Source organism: Chiloscyllium plagiosum, unplaced genomic scaffold (genome assembly GCF_037043375.1).
Source record: "Chiloscyllium plagiosum isolate Xiang-an unplaced genomic scaffold, Cpla_swu_hap1 HiC_scaffold_1, whole genome shotgun sequence".
Classification (NCBI taxonomy): Eukaryota; Metazoa; Chordata; class Chondrichthyes; order Orectolobiformes; family Hemiscylliidae; genus Chiloscyllium; species Chiloscyllium plagiosum.
Genome location: NW_028270139.1, coordinates 103,090,044 through 103,106,469, shown reverse-complemented (window position 1 = coordinate 103,106,469; position 16,426 = coordinate 103,090,044). Strand labels below are relative to the sequence as shown.

Sequence of the window (16,426 nt, the reverse complement as noted above, 5' to 3'; positions counted from 1 at the left end):
TAGGAAGTATAGACTGATTCAATGGAAGGAAGGCTGATTTTCGTGGTGCATTCACAACTCTAATTCCTTGCAGTCTTGGCAGAACAGTTGCCATGCCACACTGTGAAGAATCTGGATAGGATCCTTTCTATGGTGCACCTATAAAAATTGGTAAAAGAGTCAGTGTAGATGTGCTGAATTTCTTTAGCCTTCTGAGGAAGTACAGGCATTGGTGTGCTTTCTTGACTGTAGCATCAACCAGGATAAATCATTGATGTTATTTACTCCGAGGGACTTGAAACTTTCAACCGTCTCTACATCAGTACCATTGATATAGGCAGAGACATGTCCTCCTCTCCACTTCCTGAAGTCAATAACCATAGCGTCATAGAGATGTTCCAAACCCTTCCTATTCATATACCCATCCAGATGCCTTTTAAATATTACAACTGTACCAGCCTCCACCAGCTCCTTCATTTTTTGGAAGAGATTGTAGTCTTTATGCTATGCCATTAAGAACTCTGTTTCATTGTCGCATGAGATCCAACCCACTTTGGTGGTGTCATCAGCAAATTTGTAAATGGAGTTACACCTGAATTTGGCCAGTTGTGAGTATATAAAGAGTATAAGTGAGGGATCCACACAAATTGATGACTGCCATCTAATGATCAAATCAGGGATCAAGAATTCCTTTTAATCAATGAGGTTTAGTCCCAAAGTGGGTAAACATGAAAAATAGGAGCAAGAGGAGGTCATTTGACCCTTGGAGCCTGCTCCATCATTCATTACAATCATGGCTGATCATCCAATTCAATAACCTGTTCCTGCTTTTCCCCTTATATCCTTTGATTAATTTAGCCAAAAGTGCTATATCCAATTCCTTCTTGAAATCATATAATGTGTTGGACTCGACAGCCTTCTGTGGTAGTGAATGTCAAGGGTTGACCACTCTCTGGCGAAGAAATTTTTCTTTATTCCAGCCCTAAGTTGTTCACCCCTTCTCCTTAATCTGTGACTGGTAGTTCTAGCCTCCCCTGCCACTGGGAACATCTTTCTTGCAGTTATGCTGTTAGAAAAAATGAAAAAAAAAAGCTTCTAAGCAATGTAGTTTTCCGTTCTCTAAGTATTCTGAGGGCAGTAAAAATGTGGCCAAGTTTTAGATCAATTTTAGTAGGGGTCAGTTTTCAAGGTTAGTCAATCCCGATCAGTGTGAAAACTAGAAATGTTTTATTCTCAAGGAAAGAATAAAATTCCTGCCCATGATCCTGGTCCTGAATCCAGTGTTGACGACTGCCTTGCATGCTTGATAATTATAATTCTGTGTCTTTTATTAGTTAGTCAACTATTCTTTAGATATTAGGTAAGTATTATTTTACGTCATAAAATTTAATATTGTTGATTACTCAGTGTCCGAGCCTTACCTGATCGTATATTTCTGTTTAACATAAAGCCTGTGAACTAAACAGATTGAGATGTCATTTTGAAACATGTAATTGTATCAGCCTAATTACGTCAAGCAAATCGGAATTATCTGAACATCCTTTAAAACCATTTCCTAGCACCTAATCAAGTCTGAGATTAACCCCAAACACAATAGCCTGTTGTATCCCAAAACAATGTGAAATAGGGATCAGACAGGAAAGTGGAGCTGAGATCACGGATCTCAATAAGATTAACCATGATCTTAATGGATGGCAGAGTACATTCAAAAAGGGCATATTGCATGTTCCTTTTCCAATTTCTTATCTAGTAAAGCAACTTTGGGAAAGCTGAAAATTAATGGTAAAGTTACTCAAATAGCAATCCACAGGCTAATCGTCTGGTGGCCAGGTTCCAATCCGACCACAGCAGTTAGTGGAATTTATAATAATGGCACGGTGGCTCAGTGGTTAACACTGCTGCCTCGTAGCACCAGGAACCCGGGTTCAATTCCAGACTTTGGCAACAGTCTGTGTAGGTTTCCTCCAGATACTCCAGTTTCCTCCCACAGTCCAAAGATGTGCGGTTAGATGGATTGGCTATAATAAATTGTCCATAGTGTCCAGGGATATGTAGGTCAGGTGGATTAGCCATGAGAAATTCAGGGTTACAGGGAAGGGGTAGGGGGGTGATTCTAGTTGGGATGCTCTTTGGAGTGTCTGTCTAGACTTGTTGGGCCAAATACCCTGTTTTCACACTGGGGGGATTCATTCTATAATAAACTATGGAATCGCCAGCTCATCTCAGTAATGAAGGCATGATTGTCATACAAACCCATCTGGTTCACTAAAATCCTTTAGAGAAGGGGATGTGCTGTCTTTAGCTGGTCTGACCTACAATAAGAATCCAGACCCACAAAATGTGATTAACTTTTAATTGCCCTTTGAAAAGTCAGCAGTTCACTCAGTTCAAAGGCAACTGAGGCAGGGCAACAAATACTGGCCTTTACAGTAACATTGAGATCCCATGAAATAATATCAAAAGAATCTTCTCATGTTTTAAAACAAACTCCATCTAACTTCTTCAATCTTAATGAACATTTGTACTTAGTCTATCGTCAGTTACTAATTAATCAAATCTAACTAATTTAATCCTATCGGTTTCACCCAGTTCATCTTCTCCAACCCTCAAGGATAAAGCAAGAAGTGCTACCTACCTCACTTAACCATTGTGAAGCCAAAAGACCTACATAATGACAGCATAATATCAAGAGAACCCAGAAAAAAATGTATCTTTTTACAATTAGCATCTCTAAATTGAAGGTACCCTCTGTCCTGCTATAACAATAGACAATAGATGCAGGAGTAGGCCATTCAGCCCTTCTAGCCTGCACCGCCATTCAATATGATCATGGCTGATCATAACGTAGTAGTTGCACTCGTGTGACCTGTGTTGTAGAAAATCATGCAATAGAAATAACAGGGCCTATGGGAAAAACAGGGTTGAGGCAAACCACCAAAGAAAACTGTAAAAATTGGACAAAGATAATGGTTAGCCGAACACAAACAATAGCACAGTCTAAGTAAATGTTAATATCATATACTTTAATGAAATAATACAATAAATTAAAACACGAAGGGATTTGAGTTTGCTGAGTTACAGTACAGTATTAAGACAGGAGCTGAGGGTCATCATTACTTCCAGGTGCAGTTCTGGATGCAGGGTTACAATGAAAGAAAATATTGAGTTCAGAAATGGATGGCTGTGCTTCACTGTTGTCAGACTTTTCCTTGGGGGGGGGGGGAGGCGGCTTAAAAAAAAAAGCATCTAGTTTTTGCTGCTTTGCCATCTTTATTCTTTCATGAAGAAACTGTTCATAGGGTGCCAGATCATACTTTTTATGCAACGAACTGCTATACTACTGCGTTCAGCATTGTAGTCATTGTCTTCTAAGATCTGCAACTGCTTCTCAACTTCCCTCAGGATAGAAGACAAAAGAGAAGTGAAAAGTTGCTGCTTCCTGAAATTCATTGGCTTCATCTCAAGCTTCAATTTTCCCCACAGCAGCAAGTTGTTGTAGATCAGTCTTCACTTCTTCAAAGCCAACTTGCTTTGCAAGAGTGAAACAATGTTCTTTGATGAATGGAAGCTCCCCTGATAGTTCAATGCCTTTAAAATCATGAAAAAAATCTGGGCGAAGTTTCCGCCAAACAGCATGCAGGCAGTCCTTACTGACATCATCCCATGCCTCCACAATGATGTTAACACATTCTTAATGTTAAAACTCTTCCAAACTTGAAGAACACCATCCTCATTAACCCCCTCAGTGGCTGAAATCAAGCAGCTTCCTGAATATGTGCCTTAAATAATAAGCTTTAAAAGCTGCTATTGCACCCTGCTCCACAAGTTGAATGAGAGAGGTTGCGTTCGGAGGTGGAAATAGCACTTTGACGTTTTCAAAAAGCTCACCGATGAGGAGGATTGCCTGGTGCATCGTCCAGAATGAGAAGAATTTTGAAATCCAAACTTTTTCTCCTGCAATAATTTCTAAAAACATCCTCGAAAACAATTTGGCCCGTCATCCAAGCTCTTTTGCTTGATCTGAAGTAACCACCTCGAGTGGACTTAAGGTAACCAGGGATGAAATTGCGTAATAGCCAACAGGAATTTGCATTTTAAAAACATCATTCCCTAATTCGCCAATCATGTTACAGCCAAATTGCATTGACGAATCACGCAATATAGAAGATCGACCTATATTCAATTTCCAAAACATGTGATTTAACAGTGTTACACATGAAATGGTGTTAAACCGTTGTACTTAACTGATATACGGACACAGAAGTTGTTGGAAAATTAGGGTTTACCCACTCGAGTGTAAGCACACTCTTAACTATATGATAAATCTTGAATACTCACTGGGTCTGAAAATCTGCTACCATAAGACAAGAGACAATAGGTGCAGGAGTAGGCCATTCTGCCCTTCGAGCCTGCAACACCATTCAATATGATCATGGCTGATCATCCTTAATCAGTATCCTGTTCCTGCCTTATCTCCATAACCCTTGATTCCACTATCCTTCAGAGCTCTATCCAGCTCTTTCTTAAATGAATCCAGAGACTGGGCCTCCACTGCCCTCTGGGGCAGAACATTCCACACAGCCACCGCTCTCTGGGTGAAGAAGCTTCTCCTCATCTCTGTCCTAAATGGTCTACCCCATATTTTTAAGCTGTGTCCTCTGGTTTGGCACTCACCCATCAGCGGAAACATGTTTCCTGCCTCCAGAATGTCCAATCCTGTAATAATCTTATATTTCTCAGTCAGATCCCCTCCCACAGTCTTCTAAACTCAAGGTATACAAGCCCAGTCGCTCCAGTCTTTCAGCGTAAGGTAGTCCTGCCATTCCAGGAATTGACTTAGTGAACCTACGCTGCACTCCCTCAATAGCCAGAATGTCTTTCCTCAAATTTGGAGACCAGAACTACACACAATACTCCAGTGTGGTCTCACCAGGGCCCTGTACAGCTGCAGAAGAACCTCTTTGCTTCTAGACTCAATCCCTCTTGTTATGAAGGCCAGCATGATATTAGCCTTCTTCACTACCTGCTGTACCTGCATGCTGACCTTCATTGACTGGTGCCCCTTTACCTAAACTGATTCCATTTAGGTAGTAGTCTGCCTTCCTCTTCTTGCCACCAAAGTGGATAACCATACATTTATCCACATTAAACTGCATCTGCCATGCATCTGACCACTGTCCAGGTCACCCTGTCCAGGTCACCCTGTAATCTTCGAGGAGAAAGTGAGGTCTGCAGATGCTGGAGATCAAAGTTGAAACTTTATTGCTGGAACAGCACAGCAGGTCAGGCAGCATCCAGGGAACAGGAGATTCGACGTTTCGGGCACAGGCCCTTCTTCAGGAATTCCTGAAGAAGGGCCTGTGCCCGAAACGTCGAATCTCCTGTTCCCTGGATGCTGCCTGACCTGCTGTGCTGTTCCAGCAATAAAGTTCCACCCTGTAATCTCCTAACATCCACCTCACATTTCACCCTGCCACCCAGCTTAGTATCATCACCAAATTTGCTAATGTTATTATGAATACCATCTTCTATATCATTAACATATATTGTAAAAAGCTGCGGTCCCAGCACTGATCCCCGCGGTACCCCACTGGTCACTGCCTGCCATTACGAAATGGAGCCGTTTATCACTACTCTTTGTTTCCTGTCAGCCAACCAACTTTCAATCCAAGTTAGTAGTTTGCCCCCAATACCATGCACCCTAATTTTGCTCACTAACCTCCTATGTAGGACTTTATCAAAAGCTTTCTGAAAGTCCAGGTACACTACATCTACCGGATCTCCCTCATCCATCTTCAGAGTTGCATCCTCAAAAAATTCCAGAAGATTAGTCAAGCATGATTTCCCCTTCATAAATCCATGCTGACTCTGACCTATCCTGTTACTACTATCCAAATGTGACGTAATTTCATCCTTTATAATAGACTCCAGCATCTTTCCCACCACTGAGGTCAGACTAACTGGTCTATAATTTCCTGCTTTCTCTCTCCCACCTTTCTTAAAAAGTGGCACAACATTAGGCACCCTCCAATCCGCAGGAACTGATCCCGAATCTATCGAACTCTGGAAAATAATCACCAACGCATCCATGATTTCTCGAGCTACCTCCTTCAGTACCCTGGGATGTAGACCATCAGGCCCCGGGGACTTATCAACCTTCAGACCTAACAGTCTCTCCAACGCTAATTCCTGGCAAATATAAATTCCCTTAAGTTCAGGTCCTTCAGCCTCTGTTACCTCAGGGAGATTGCTTGTGTCTTTCCCAGTGAACACCGATCTGAAGTAACAATTCAATTCTTCTGCCATTTCTTTGTTCCCCATAATATATTCCCGTTTCTGTCTTCAAGGGCCCACTTTTAGTCTTAACCATTTTTTTGCCTTTCACATACCTAAAAAAGCCTTTTACTATCCTCCTTTATATTTTTGGCCAGTTTACCTTCGTACCTCATTTTTTCTCTGCGTATTTCCTTCTTAGTAATCCTCTGTTGTTCTTTAAAAAGCTTCCCAGTCCTCCGTTTTCCCACTTATCTTTGCTATGTTATACTTTTTCTCTTTTAACTTTATATTTTTCTTAACTTCCCTTGTCAGCCACAGCATCCCATGCCTCCTCCTAGGATCTATCTTCCTTTTTGGAATGAACTGATCCTGCATCTTCTGCATTATACACAGAAATATCCGCCATTGTTCCTCCACTGTCATCCCTGCGAAGGTATTGCACCATTGAACTTTGGCCAGCTTCTCCCTCATAGCTCCACAGTTCCCTTTATTCAACAGAAGTATTGTCACTTCCGATTGTACCCTCTCCCTCTCAAATTGCAGATTGAAGCTTATTGTATTATGGTCACTACTTCCCAATGGCTTCTTCACTTTGAGGTCCCTGATCAATTCTGATTCGTTGCACAATACCAGATCCAGAATTGCCTTCTCCCTGGTAGGCTCCAGTACCAGCTGTTCTAAGAATCCATCTTGGAGGCACTCCACAAAGTCTCTTTCTTGAGGTCCAATACCATCCTGATTCTCCCAGTCTACCAGCATGTTGAAATCCCCCATAACAACTGTAATAACATCTTTGCGACAGGCCAATTTCAGCTCCTGATTCAACTTACATCCGACATCCAGACTACTGTTTGGGGGCATGTAGATAACTCCCAAGAGGGTCCTTTTACCCTTAGAATTTCTCAGCTCTATCCACACTGACTCTACATCCCCTGATTTTAGGTCCCCCCGCGCAAGGGACTGAATATCACCCCTTACCAACATGGCCACCCCACCCCCTCTGCCCGTCAGTCTGTCCTTATGATAGCACGTGTAGCCTTGAATATTCATTTCGCAGGCCCTGTCCACTTAAAGCCACATCTCAGTTATCCCCACAATATCGTATCTGCCAATTTCCAAAAGAGCCTCAAGCTCATCCATCTTATTTCTAATGCTTCGTGCATTCATGTCTAGTATTTTTAATTTGTTACTGCCCTCACCCTTCCCATCAACTCCTATTTCACTCAACCTTACACCATGATCCCTTTTTGAGTATTCTGCCTCATTGATACAGTTGTCTTTCTTGACTTCCCCTGTTCTAACTTTCCCTTCAATTTCCTTCTTAAACATCCAGTTTGTCCCCTCCCCCCCTGCTACTTAGTTTAAACGTAGCAAACCTGCCTGCCAGAATGCTGGTCCCTAATCTATTAAGGTGCAAACCGTCTCTCTTGTATAATTTATGCTTACCACAAAACATACCCCAGTGATCCAAGAATTTAAATCCTTGCTTCCTGCACCAGTTCCCCAGCCACACGTTCAAGTCCATTATCTCCCTGTTTCTGGCCTCACCAGCCCGAGGAACTGGAAGCAAACCGGAGATAATCACCCTGGATGTCCTGCTTTTCAGCCTTCTTCCTAGTTCTCCGAAGTCCCGCTGTAGTATGTTCTTCCTCTGCTTCCCGACATCATTTGTGCCGACATGTACCACCACCTCTGGCACTTCACCTTCGTTCTTGAGGATTTCCTGCACTGTGTCTGTGATGTCTTTAACCCTGGCACCAGGAAGGCAACACACCATCCTTAAGTCCCGCCTGCTGCCATAAGGATCAAGACTCAAGACTTTCTGATTCCCATTATTGTTCAGTGATATAGAAAATTATTGATTTCGAAAAAATTACAGATCTGTTATTTTCTCTTTATGTCTTCTCTCTCTCAAACCAACGTTTATTTTTGTTTCACTTTCTGATTTGACATTGAATTCAAAACTCCAGCTCTAACACTTCCTGTTTCAAACAATGTGCTGTTCATTATTCACTCTTCAATCTTATTTGAGTTCATTCAAATGACAATGGGTCTAAGTCACTGGCTCGGTCAGTGTTTATTGCTGTGCCCAATTGCCCAGAGGGCTGTTATGAGTCAACTACATTGCTGTAGATCTGGAGACATATGTAGGCTACACCAGATAAGAACAGCAGATTTCCTTCCCCAAAGATAGGTTTACATGACAATGGTTAAATGACTAGATTTTAATTTCAAATGTTTATCGTATTCAAATTTCACTCTGTCATAGTGGGATGCAAACGTATGTCCTAAAGGCATTAGCCAGAGTTCTGCATTAATAATCCAATGACATTACCACTGCTAGCTAATGGGAAAAACACAGTTGCTTACTCTGCTCATAAAAGATCCTCGCTGATTTGTAGAGAATATGATAGTTGGTTGATAGTAACCTCTGGTATAAAAACCCGTAAAAATCTAAGTACAGGTGTACTGGATGGTTGGTGCCTTTTGTTTGCCACTGAATACAAAATCTGGTTTTAATCCAAATCCAACCTTTGAGCTAGTCACTAGCATACAGAAAACAGATCAATATTTGTCTGTATTGGACAAACAGATGCTCATCAGCATTGTTGCACCTTCAAGAGCAAAGCAGATCAGTGCATAACCAGATGCAAAGCATGAATCAACTGGAAACAATTGTGGCCCAGAGAGTAAAGTTCTGTAAATTAACAGAGTTAAAAATGTAATTGGAACTCACCACTGAGAGATGGTTAAGAGCCTCAAGCTCAGCATCGACCATTTCCAGCTGTCGGTACACCATGGCAGCATGATACAGAGCAGAAAGGCACTGGATGTCTGCTTGCAGAGCCCACCTGAAATACTGCAAGGCTGTTTGCGGTCTGTCCTAAAACAGATACGTTCAAAAAAATCAAAATTTAAATGTAGGGGTAATATGTATAAAATCTTATCCTTACATTTAAGTCAAAATTCAATTACATTCAACAAATTCTTATAGATGTTAAAAATTTACAAAACATTTTGACAGGACTCTGCATTTTAGTTAGGATGAATGCTTTCTTCACCTTTAAAAATTACAGATTGCAGCTTAAATTGAATTTAATTTTGGTCCTCATAGCAAATTGAAGGCAATCTTTTATCAAAGATGTCACTCACAATTACAGATGTGTACCTACAGAGAGGTTCAGAATGGAATCATGCAAATGGTGTGGTCTACAACACTCATCTCAGGTCCTCTATACACACAGTTTCAAAAGTATAAATGGCTATGACCAAGATTCTGGTCCTATTTATAATGCCAAAGTGTCAGAGACACCTTTTCATACCTTTAGCTACCAGCTCTTTAGGCATCAAAATGATTTGCTTGTTTGAAGACTCATCTTTAAATTTTCCACCCACTACATTATGATGGTTGTTGCATTTCCTTCAAGAAATGAGATACCTGAACCTTGAGTATTCCTGTTCCTCCATGCTCTTCTACTAAAGAAGCTTTTTTTAAAAAAAATTCTGAGATCTGATTGCTTTGGCGATTTAAATTGCTGAGAACATCAATGTGGGCACTATTGTCTGGAAACTAAAAGAGCTAATTGTATGTATATTGGCAATGGGAGACATGATCCAATTACAGGAACTGCTGTTTAATAGTAGGCTGATATGTAAACAAAACTAGAACAAGTTCTCTTTTTTTGAACTACATTCTCAGATTAATTTTGCACTTTTCATATCTTCCTCCACTTTTAAACACTATACAATTCAGATATTGCTAAAAAGAGACACAAAGTTTTTGTCTTACACTCAACAGGACTAAAACGCATGGAAAGAACAATTCATGCAGCCTCAGAGGGTACTCACTGATTACACAGTGGCTGGCAAGAACATGTAGCCAGGACTATGAACTCCCTTAGTTAATTGATTAAATTTAACCAGTGAAGTCAATTCTGACTGCTCAGGACATCACCATGTGGATGCAGCAACTCGAGCTGTCTCCATAGCGCTTTCCTCAGTGAAAAAGGTGTAATAAGTGGATAAATTATTTTTGCCTTCAAAGATCAGGACCAAAGTGTGAATAAAAGCAGCATCTAACATATACAAGTCACACTGCAAGCCTAACAATCGTCTTAAATTGGTTTCTGCTGCAATTTTTAGTGCAGCTGGAATTACTAAGTCAGTGTTGCGAATTGTAAATAGCAGTCATATCTAATGTAGGATCCTAGTTACTGGACTTTGTGACTACAGGCAGGTTGCACCTGGTGAACAAAGTGTAGAAGGTCAAATCGGGAAGGTGGTGTTTCCTAAAGTCTACCAGTCGATACATCCCAATCAGTACACTGCTGCTGAAACACACATATTACTTGTCTATGTAGCAGATGGTATGTCCTTTTAACTCAAAAGGCAGCATCCAGTTAGTGGAGAATACCATTTGGGTGTTTACTGCAGCAGTGTGAAACAGTCAGTTTCACCTGCTACTTTATTTTTTGAAACATCTTCCCTTTCCAGGGTAATAAGGAAGGACTGGGCACGTTGAGGTTGTGGTTGTAAGCTTACTCGCTGAGCTGGTAGGTCTGTTCTCGCATGTTTCGTCACCATGCTAGGTAACATCATCAGTGAGCCTCAGTTGACACGCTGGTGTTCTGTCCCGCTTTCTATTTATGTGTCTTGGTCTGTTGTGGTGGATGATATCATTTCCAGTTCTCCTTCTTAGAGGTTGAAAATGGAGAAAATCGAAGTGTTTATTCATGGAGATCTAGTTTTATTGCCAGGCCTCTAGGAATTCCCATGCATGTCTCTGTATAGCCTGTCCTCAGATAAATGTGTTGTCCCAGTCGAAGTGGTGTCCTTCTCTGTCTGTATGTAAGGATATTAGTGATAGTTGGTTGTGTCGTTTGGTGGCTCGTTAGTACTCATGTATCCTGGTGGCTAGTTTTCTGCCTGTCTGTCCAATGTAATGTAGTGTTTGTTGCAATCCTCACAGGGTATTTTGTACATGACTTTCGATTTGCTGGTTGTTGGTTTAGGGTCCTTTAGGTTCATCAGTAGTTGTTTCAGTGTATTGGTATGTTTGTAGGCCACCACGATGCTAGTGGAGTAGCCTGGTAGTCACCTCAGAAATGTCTTTGATGTATGGCAGTGTGGCTAGAGTCTCTGGCCACATTGTGTCTTCTTGTTTGGGTATGTTGTTTCAGAATCAGCAAACTGTGTTTATCGGGTACCTATTGTTCTTGAATACAATGTATAAGTATTTTTCTCCTGCCATTCGTAGTTTCTGGGTGCTATGTGTTGTGGCCCATTTAAATAATACCCTGATGCAGCTCCGTTTGTGGGTGTTGGAATAATTACTCCTGTACTTGAGCATCTGATCTGTTGGTGTTACTTTCCTGTCGATGCTAGGCTGCAATTCTCCAGTGACTGTTTGTTCCACTGCGACATGCAAGAAGGGGAGTCGGTTGTTGGTTTTCTTCCTCTTTGGTGAAATTTATACCAGTAAGGATACTGGTAATGATATTGTAGGTATCTTCTAATTTGTTCTGTTTCATGATGACAAAGATGTCGTTCACATAGCAGACCCAAAGTTTGGGTTGGATCGTAGCAAGGGCTGTTCATCCTAGTCTCTGCATCACTGCTACTGTTAAGAATCCTGATATTGGTGAACCATGGGTGTCTTGTTGATTTGTTTGCAGGTCTTGCCTTTGAAGGTGAAGTGTGTAGTAAGGCACAGATCTACTAGTTTGAGGATGCTGTCCCTGCTGGGCACCTTATCAGGGTCAAAGTGGCAACTTTAGGTTTGCGTATGTACAGCAAATACATGCTACCCATTATCACCAAAGATAATTTCCATACACCCTATCTCAGCAGAAAGCTTGCAATGATGAACAGATTGTTAGGGCTCTCTCTATTCTTGAGGTTACAGACAAAGTTGATCTTGGAGTGACTGCAACTGCAGGATTCCAAATTACTATTCAATTTAGATTTGAGGTAGATTATAGTCGAAAACAAAACTACAGATTTCTCAACTAACAGGTTAAGGAAAATGAGTTGGTTTGACTGCTCTATTTCAAAACGTGAGTGAGTGCAGCAAATTCTAAAATATAGCTCCAGATTGAAATATAGCAAATGTGTCACCTACCAATTAGAAATACACAAGGTGTAAGAGGTTAGTGATCATTCAGTTAAAGTAACACTTTTCAGGGAACCAGGTAAAGATATTTGCAAGAGTCAGGTCTAGAAGATCCAATTACAACACCATCTGTTTGGACACTCATGGTATTGTTGAAAGTGAACTGAATCTTGAGAGTTGCTAAGTTTATGAATTTTATTGAAAACAGATTCAGATACCTGCAGCATTGAAATTGATGTTTTCACTAGGTTGCCATATAATGACAATGTCTTCGAATGATACATTGATAACCTATTCAGTAATGTAGAAAGAGCACCTAGACACACCATTGCTATTGATGATCTTTTTAAAAGTGATGGAATCTTTCATCATGTAAATGGAAAATCAATTAAAACGGTTTGCAACAGATTACTCAACCATTTGGTCAGTTCATGTTGTACGAAGCCATTGTATAAATGGAAATCGCTTCAGTGTGTCTTGGACAGCCCTCACAAGCAGTGAGCCATGAGGAATAGACCTATCGCACACATAATCAAAAAGATAACTAACCCTACACAGGCGCAATAAATACTTCTGCAACTTCTCCTTGAATGTGGCTGTGCAGTCACATGCACCAGTGGGCTCGATAGATATGAACTTGGACTAGGTTTTGAGGACAGCACTCATTTGGTCAACACATTTATGTTAAGAATGACCATTCCAGTCCCTTTGTCAGGCTTTCAGAAATATATTCAGGGTTGCCTTCAGCTCACAGAGCCCTACTAGACATTTGCATTTCATCTGAAAATCTACCAAGCTGTTAGGTGTCTCACAATGCAATTCAGTTATTGACTTTCAGTACCATTTGGGCTGAACAGTGACCAATCAGAGTATAGATCTCTGCCAGAATTCTCTTTGAGCAGAGTCCCTCAGCTGCTTGCTCCAAAATGTCAACAGCTTCTCGGTAATTACTTTCTTCCATTCTACGAAACCCTATGGACACAAGAAAGAAACAATATTTATGACTCGATTTGTCTGGCTGCAAAGATTTCATTGATGAAACAAATAGCAAAATGCTTGCTCTCAAATATAGCAAAAATCATCTATGTTGGTGGTACAGTCATTAAAGTACAAGTTAAAATGAAAAAGGAAAAATGTATTTTTTATACTTGAGAAAGGGCACCTGCAGCTCAATATAGAGGACAATATAAACAAAATAATTAAACAAATTCCTCAATTCAAAACTTCTCAAAAGAACTCTGCCGATGAGTCAACTAAAGGTGAATAATATTAAAGACTAAGAACCCAGTTATGATTAAAAACGGTTTACAGACAAGACCAACATGGACTAAACTGAAATTTACTAATAGTCAGGCAGACCATATTAAAACAAGGGCCAGGACTCAACCCTTCAACACCAAAAGGTACAGATAAACAGTTAATGCTTTTTTCCCACCCTCTCTTTCCTTTGTCATTTTTTTAAAAAACACATTAGGATAGCAAAGAAATAGAACAAAGGTGAAAAGTTATTGAGGCAGCTGGCCTTTGTATACATATTGCTGTTTATATATTCTTATGCATCTGCTGTACTTGTCCACTTCCTGCAATTCTGTGTAGGTGTGGCAGTTTGGGATATTTCTGAAGTATGATTAAGAAGTAAATTTTTCATTTCACATGGAAGCTACTGTTTAAGGGATTATAAAATGATGCCTTTTGATGAATTTATCAGTGCATTATTAAATGTGTTAAAACAATTAACTCAGAATAATTGGTGTGGTGAAACTAGCAGGTGATAATATATATTGTTTATTTAGTGGACTAGAAAACAACTTCTTAAAAAATGCAAAATGTAATCCAATTTTGTGAATATTTTAAGAAAGTAATTGAATGCTATTGCAAAGCACTTGCATTTCAAAGAAATAAAGTTTGTTGAACCCTTATGTTGAAGAAAAGTAAACAATCTGTCATCTCAAAGCCAACCAAAACCCACTCCAAGTCTTGAGCATGTAATCTAGGCTGCCATTCCAAAAGTATTCTCAAAAGTGCTGCCTTTCAGATGCATTGTTAAGCAGAGACCCTAGCTTGTGTATGCAGAAGTATATACAACAAGCTTTGGGAGAAATCAAAGAGATGTAGTGGCCAATGCACTGACCCATCATCCAACTTTACCAAATTATTTGCCATTTGTCACACTTGACACCAAATGGCTACCTGACTTTCCACCTCTGTGGCTGTGAAGTGCTTTAAGATCTCACTAGAAGTGCAATACAGATTAAAGTTGTTTCTTCTTACAGTGAAGGATAATAGTACAGCACCACATTGTGGTGCAACAGAAGCTTACGCCTATAGTCATTCAAAATCCTCTGAGATTTCGATCTATGCTGTCTCACACCAGGAGTGGGCAGAGAGAAAAAAAAAAGATCTACATTAGGCATTGCAGAATACTATGGCCAAAAGACTGAGAAGAATCCTGTTTTATGATATAGAAAGCAAAAAAAGCATGGGTTTTTATCAGATGAGAAAGAGAACATTCAAAATGGTGGAGAAATGGACCCAAACGTCCGTGTTGTTTCTCAATTGATGGCGAAGTTTCAATTGGAGGCTGCAGTATGCCAGCATATATCTTGCAAAGTGTCATAGAGAGAATGATTTATTCATGTGATTCATTACAACAAAGTAAAGGATTTGCACACACAAAATACATTACTAGTCACACAGCAACTCATAAGTTCATACTTAGGTCCATAATTCGTTAGATTGATACCTCGAATAAACATCGCACAGGTATAAATCAATTCTCCAAGACTGCTGAGACTCAGTACCAACATAAGATCACTTCCATTTCGATCTTTTAAGAGGTCACCAGATTTGATCCATTGCCACCAATTACCAGAATGTGTATTCAAACCAGAGCCTGACGAATCCTGAAAATAAACAGCAGAGGTAACTTAACAATTGTTGTTCTTTTTTAAAATTTGTGAAGACTTACAGCATACTTAATCTGCAGCAAACAGACATACTGCTTTCACCAATTATATTATATATTTCAGTAAAAGCTGAAATGGCAGGGGTTTCTGAGAGGCAAAGCAGGAATTTGTTCCAAGGAAGAAGCAGCATACTAAAGGGAGGATGAGGTAACCATGGCTGACAAAGGAAGTCAGGGACATCATAAAAGCAAAAGAATAAGCATACAATGTGGTGAAGATTAGTACGAAGCCAGAGGATTAGAAAGCCTTTAAAAACCAGCAGAGGATAACTGAAAAACAAATGGGGGGAGATGATGAACATGAGTGTAAGCTAGATAGTAATATAATACAAGATTCCAAGACTCTTTCTTGATATATAAAAAGGTAAGAGAGAGGCAAGAGTGAAAATTGGACCATTGCAAAAGGAGGCTGAACTAATAGCAATGGAAAACAAAGAAGTGGCTAAGAAACTGATTGGGTACTTTGCATCAGTTTTCACAATGGAAGACACCAGCAACACACCAGAATTCCCAGAAGGTGAAGGGGCAGAGATGAGTGTAGTGGCCAGCACTAAAGGAAAAGGTGCTAGGGAATCTGAAAGGTCTGAAAGTGGATAAATCATCCAGTCCAGATGGACTACACAATGCTGTTTCTTTCAGAACCAGAGGCAATTGCAGAGGCACTGTGGAGATCTTTCAGGGACCACCTGAGTCAGGGAGGCTTCCCGAGGACTGGAAAATGGCTAAAGTAACACCCCTGTTAAAGAAGTGAAGGTAGCAGAAGACTGGAAGCCATAGGCCAGTTAGTCTGACCTCGATCGTTGCTAAGATTTGAGAGTCCATTATTAAAGATGAGATTGCAGAGCGCGTGGAAGTTGCATGGTACAATAGGGCTTAGTCAACGAGGCTTCATCAAAGGGACGTCATGCCTGACAAACCTGCGAGAATTCTTTGAGGAAGTAACAAGCAAGTTACATAAAGGAGATTCAGTAGATGTGATTAATTTGGATTTCCAGATGGTCTTTGACAAGGCGCCGCATAGGAGGCAGATAGATAAGAGCGAATGGAGTTATGGACAAGGATAGAGAATAAGAGCTGAAAATGTGTTGCTGGAA

At 40.4% G+C, this 16,426-nt stretch overlaps 1 protein-coding gene across 2 annotated transcripts in view; it reads right to left on the bottom strand.

Annotated features, from left to right (window-relative positions):
- fancg (FA complementation group G) overlaps positions 1 to 16,426 on the bottom strand; it is a 67,232-nt gene that overhangs the window by 30,646 nt on the left and 20,160 nt on the right. For both annotated transcript variants that reach the window (XM_043687853.2, XM_043687861.2), the window contains exons 5-7: positions 15,111 to 15,270; positions 13,209 to 13,339; positions 8,993 to 9,139 (exon numbers count right to left, since the gene is read on the bottom strand). In XM_043687853.2, coding sequence (XP_043543788.2) covers positions 8,993 to 9,139; positions 13,209 to 13,339; positions 15,111 to 15,270 — 438 coding nt within the window. The remainder of the gene's footprint in view (positions 1 to 8,992; positions 9,140 to 13,208; positions 13,340 to 15,110; positions 15,271 to 16,426) is intronic.